Below are 6000 nucleotides of genomic sequence, written 5' to 3' on the forward strand. Positions count from 1 at the left end.
CGAATAAGTAATTAGATTGCTCATGAACCTAATCACTTGCTTTTTCTTTTTATTTAGGCTCAGATTTCAACTATAGATCGTATTATTAATAACCATAATAACAGCCAACCAACAAAAACAACCATATAAACATAATACCAACCAAAAACATAGATAAAAAACCACAATACAAAATCAAATATATCAAACCATTATACTCTCGCAAATTCCTCCAATTACCATAATCCCGCCCCTTATGCAAAACCAAACCCTCCCCCCATCCCAGTTTATCCTCTTTATGATAAACAAAATCCACCTCAATTTTCAACATAAAGCATTACACAAAATTAATACCTCAACACTCCATACTCAACAACGATAATTCACAAACAGCCAGAACATGTAACTCCACATTCCCAAACAGACCTCATTTCCATAGCCCCGCCCCTTATGCAAAACCAACATCCCTCCCCTGTTCTCTCCCTCCCCTGGCGGTTGTGATCGTTTTTATTTTCAAATAAATTTTAGCAAAGTCATGTATTTTAAAAATCTTAAGATTTTTATATTTATGTCTTAATTTAGTGGTTTCATTAGTGACAAAGGCTAAACTTTCTTGGAAAAATGTCTTTTATGTAAACCATGTTTGCTATTAATTCATTCATGGCTAAAATATGTTCATTGTCTTCAAATGAAAGAAGGGTTCCTTTCGCCGTGGTCAGGTTGAAATCAGAAGCTTGCCACGCCCGGACTGTTACACCAACGTATTAGCATGTTAAAGCGATTTCATTGAGGAGCCTAGCCTTTCTTAACTAGTACTGTACTTACTGGATTTTTGAGGGGGGGGAGGTGTCTTTCGCTGTGAAACCAGTTTAATTAGTCACAGCCAGCACTCCTGCAGAGAGGGGGGTTGTACTTGCAGTGTATACAGTAGATGGGAAAGCCAGAGCCGACCTCTACGCCGCCCACGTGTTATGCTCTTCCTTAATGTCTAAGCCGGAACACATAATTATATCTCATTTTGTATTTCTTAAAAAAAAAATCGTTTGCCCAGCCTAACAGTATTGTTGTTATTGTTTTTAACCTGTAAAGTGCTTTGAGGAGCCACCTTTAAAGGCGCCATATACGATAAAGTTCATTATTATTACTATGGTTAATTTGCTGGACAGAGAGGTGAACATTATTACACAGAAGACAAAGAAAGCGATTTACGTTGCATTGTGCATTGTGCTGCTGTAATACAGTTTTAAATAATTAAAAGTCTAAACAGTATCAGCTTTGTTTATGGGTTTTAAATAAAGGCGATTTAAACGCGATTTAAATCAATATAAATGTTTATACTGTTACGCCTAGGTGACTATTCATTGTTATTAAAATGACTTAAATTAGAACATGTTGTGATATTTAGAAATATAAATTTGTTTGGTGCGAGTGAGGTTTTTTCCCCCAACAACTTTCCAGAGGAGCTATAAATATTTTAAATAAATACACACAGTATTGCTCATAAGGTCTGCTATTTGAGGTCCAGTTATTTAGATGCATACATCTTATTTTATCTCAGCTTTTCAGCTGAGATACACAGATCATACATAAACAATGCAGTAAAAAATGTCTCATCAAGTATTTAATCATTAGGTATAACAGTTTCCCTTTAGGCCTCTGAAAACACCACCTTTTACCTTGTGAATACCAGTACCTCCTAATTGTCTAAAGGGTTTATTTAAAATTTTTAAAAAAAAACTGATGTGCTGAAACAGTACAATTAAACACGCTCTGCAGAAAAGGGGATGGTTGTTAGGTCAGCTTCAGTTTTACACGTACAGTACACATTTGATTTCATTAAAATTATGAGGTACCCTGTATCTGCAGGACTCAAGAGGCTCTCAGTCATGTCACTTTGCAGTTGATGTCTCCTAGAGGTTCCTAGATTCTTATTGTAAATAAAAGGAACAGCATACAGTGGGACTTTTTCAAAAACGGGGAACAAATTTCAACATCCGACTGCACCGAGCACACAAATATTGGTTCTAGGCTCCTGAATCACCTTTGGTCCCTGGATCATTGCTTTTAACCATTTACACAAGGTTTTTACTGTAAAGCACTTTCACAGCTCAACATAAATGGACCTTCTGGAGCACAGGCTTTAAAGGAGCTTTTTAAAAAAAACAGACTTTGCCTTTCCTGTTATAAGCTATTCTTTTAGCATATGACAAGCATGCCCTTATTATGGCGATATCCTCCTAAACATTGGAGAAATAACTCTAGAAGTTCAATTAAAACAGAAATGCTTCAAATCACTTGGGATACAACAAAAAAGTGGTGTATTATAAAGTGTGTTAAAAATGTTGCTAGTTTGTTATCATACCTTAGATTATAATAAAACCTCACCATTTAACACCAACAGGTGTTTTCTTGAAGTCTGCTAGCTTCAAAGTTTATGGTTTGGCTTTTGTGTATAATGATAGTGAACTGCATTGGAAATGTAGGAAAGTAAGCATTAATAAGCAGGAAAATTAAACCAAGAAACACCTAAAGTACTGGACTATATTGCAGATAAACTACCGATCTACCTTTTAAGCCTGTACAACCTGCAGAACTCCAGCTTTAATTGATTGGACTCAATAGCCTAAGTTTTAAGGTTATCCTTACAAGTGTGGAAAATCATGGGCGTAATGTTGCAGCTTTCACTGTTGTTTAAGAAGTTGTTTTTTCCAGCTGTACATGAACATTTCTGTCTTGAGTCTTTCTTAACAATATGTAACAGTGTCTGGTATCTACTGTGATCATTATTTCATTACTGAAGTAGCCTTTTGATATTTGCACAGTATTTTTTGTTGCTATGGCTGTTTTCATATTCGTAGTTTTCTTCTGTTAAAACTTAAAATCTCTCACATTAAATTGGCTACAAATGCAAGAATTCAACCAAATATTCTTACTTGTAAAATGTCTACTGTTGCATTGCAGTTAGTTAATGTAGTTAGTCCATAGTCGGCAATCTAAACTTTATTGTTAAGCTTTAATGATTGATGTTGTACCAGTAACCTTTAGTAATACTATAGTACTTCACAAATGCTTTGTGTGTTTGGAAATCTTTTGAGTAAAAGCCTTATAAAAATAGGTTTAGTTTTTACAGGACATCACAAAGAAATAGGATGGTATAATTCTTATAATTGCTTTTTGATTGTATTTGGAAGATTATGGACTAAACAGACTTCAGGGATGCCAGTGAATCATTGTGCTATTTGGAATTATTCCAAAAATCAAGTGACCTCTTTGCTGTAGTATCTTTAGTATTATTTATTTAGTATTAATAAAGAATAGATTTATTAAAGTCGTGCCATGTGTAAGCGGGATATGTAAAATAATGTAAAATAAAGTTTTTTATTATTGTTATAGAGAAACATGATCAGATTTCCCCTGGTTCAGAAAAAAGACGATTAAAATCTGTAATCTTTCCACTTGTATGTCATCGGACATTAACGAGTACAACCCCCCTCTCTGCCGGAGTGCTGGCTGTGACGAATTAAACCGGTTTCACAGGTATTTTCAAAGTAGGAAGTACAGTGTTAACTAGTAGCTAGGCTCCTCAATGAAATTGCTTTAACATGCTAATGCGTTGGTGTAACAGTCCGGGCGTGGCAAGCTTCCAATGTCAACTCGACTCAATTGGAAGACAATGAACGTATTTTAGCCCTAAATGAATTAATAGCAAACATGGTTTACATAAAAGACATTTTTCCAAGAAAAGAAAAGTAGCGTGTCTCCCATATGGTGCTGGTTATGTCCTTTTCCCTCTTCTACATGGCATAGAACATAATCCTGTTCCATGAAGAAGTTGCAACATTTATTCACACAGGATGCTTCTGTCTGTTTTTTTCTCATGGTTAAGTTTAAATTTTAAAGTTTGTTAGGAATTGCATGTAGTGAATACCATCTAACTACAAATATATACATAAAGCAGAATGTTTATTATTGAATTATGTGTTTTTATTGAGTATAATCATTATAAGCGAACACAAGTGTAGTAATCAGCACCACAATCTGAATTAAGACTCAAAATTGAAATGTGTATGTCTGTTTCAGGTGATGTGGACACGCGCTGTTTGGATAGAGCAGGAGGGGGAGGTTGAGGGAGTCCTGCCCTCAAACTGGGTGGATGCCCGAAGAGAGTTTGTGTGGTGGCCGAATGATCCAAAGCAGGCCACAAGAGAAGGCCAACCCTAATAAAGATACTTGGGTTACCTTCAAGGTCATTAAAGTTAAACAAACATCAGGTATAGCTTTCTTTGAAAAAAAGAGCAAATTCCTGTTAATTCTTATAAATTCCGATTGAATATTTACAGTAACTGTCTATGTACATGTATTAGTGCAACAATACCTTTTTCATATTTGATCATACATAATGTAAATATAATTGTTTGTAGACAAGAAATCAGAGTGTGATCACTTTGATTTAACCACCTCTGTTACAGATGGTGAAGACGAGGATGAGACACCCAATCCAAAACGCAAAAGTAAGAAGCGGGTGTTCTCCGATTACGTTGATGGTATGTAAAAGTAACAATCTCAATAGCTATATTTTTAACCAGTTATTAATATCAACTGATGCCTCATTTAGCTTGTACCTTGTTATTGATTTTTTTACAACCGTTTAAAATAAGTCATTTTGAAAGGTGTTCTGTATGAAAATGTTAAAAATCTTATCAGATTTGTTGATCATGGAAATTGCTAAGAATTTTGGTTAGCTATGTTAAACTAGTTTTCAGTATTATATTGAAATATTATAATTTTCTATTATATTACAGACTTTGATTCTGATCCTGGTACTCCAAGTACGTCCATTTCTCTGCCTTCAAAGTTCCCAAAATAAAGGAAATTAATTTATTGTAAAAAGTTACAGATCAAGTTGATTAAATAATTTAATTTGATATGAAATATTTTACTGCCATATCTTTTCTGTTTAGAAAAGAAGAAGCCACTGAAGCTGCCAGTGCTACCCCCCAAACTGAGGTTCTCTCCTAGGAAGAGAGTCTCCCAAACCTCACTCAGCTGTTCAAGTACGCTTAAAGGTAGGTTATTGCAATCAAAGTTAAAATGTTTTCTTAATGTCCTTAGAAGATAATCATCATCAATCATATTTAAAGACAAGTTAACACTATTCTTTATGTTATTGAAGCCCAACAATCAAAGGTGAGAACCTCCCCAAGGAAAAAAACGGTGCTGAGTTCTGGCTTCAACATTCCTGAAGTTATTACTACATTTTTTGCCTACATCTAATTACTCTATGAAATTCACAAGTTAATTTTTTTTATTACGTCTGAGGTTATGTCACTATACTTTCCTAAGTCTGGAGAACTGTCTACCATAAGCGAATTATTTAAAAGATTATTGGACTTGTGAAAATTTTACGTCCATACTTAAATATTAAGTTAATCTGCAATATTATATTAACAGCCCAGGTAGTCCAAATTGTGACCTCACCACGCAAAATTCGAAGCCCTAAGCAAGTTATAAGACCAAAGTCTTCAACTGAACCCCAGAGTCACCATGCCTCCTCAGCTTCGCACTCACCCTCGCCTTCTCCCTCATCTCGATCAGCTGAGGAAATAATGGCTTTATAAATGTTTTAACACAAGGCTTTGTAGACAATAGTACATTACTTGTATCATATTTATTAAATTATTAAATTTAAGAATAGTTTATGATCCCTCTGCATTTGATAGGTATGAGATTATTGTTAACTTTTTAGTTTCTAGTATCAAACCAGGATTGGCCAGATGGCAGAAATGATCCTGGAAGACTGTCAAAAAGTATGTATTTTTTATTGTATAAAGTAATAAATAAAACTACCCATATTATAGTTTTACACAGAATGTATTTTAATTATGTGTAGGCTCATACACAATATAAAAATATGATGTGTTTTACCACAATGCTACAAACGACACAAACATATTCAAAATTGAAGCTATTTTTTTAAATAAATACACCAATGGAGTTTAATTGACATTGTTTATAGAATCC

General features: G+C 34.4%; 1 protein-coding gene across 1 annotated transcript in view; it reads left to right on the top strand.

The window, feature by feature from the left end:
• The window catches only part of LOC148827824 (uncharacterized), a 67227-nt gene extending 61630 nt beyond the window's left edge, over positions 1-5597 (top strand). Inside the window, exons 9-12 of the mRNA XM_088926382.1 lie at positions 4060-4101; positions 4449-4523; positions 4941-5045; positions 5575-5597. Of these exons, the coding sequence (XP_088782508.1) occupies positions 4060-4101; positions 4449-4523; positions 4941-5045; positions 5575-5597 (245 nt within the window). The remainder of the gene's footprint in view (positions 1-4059; positions 4102-4448; positions 4524-4940; positions 5046-5574) is intronic.
• The last annotated feature ends 403 nt before the right edge of the window (positions 5598-6000 follow it).

The sequence above is a fragment of the Atractosteus spatula genome, chromosome 10 (genome assembly GCF_055471065.1).
Source record: "Atractosteus spatula isolate fAtrSpa1 chromosome 10, fAtrSpa1.hap1, whole genome shotgun sequence".
NCBI lineage: Eukaryota > Metazoa > Chordata > Actinopteri > Semionotiformes > Lepisosteidae > Atractosteus > Atractosteus spatula.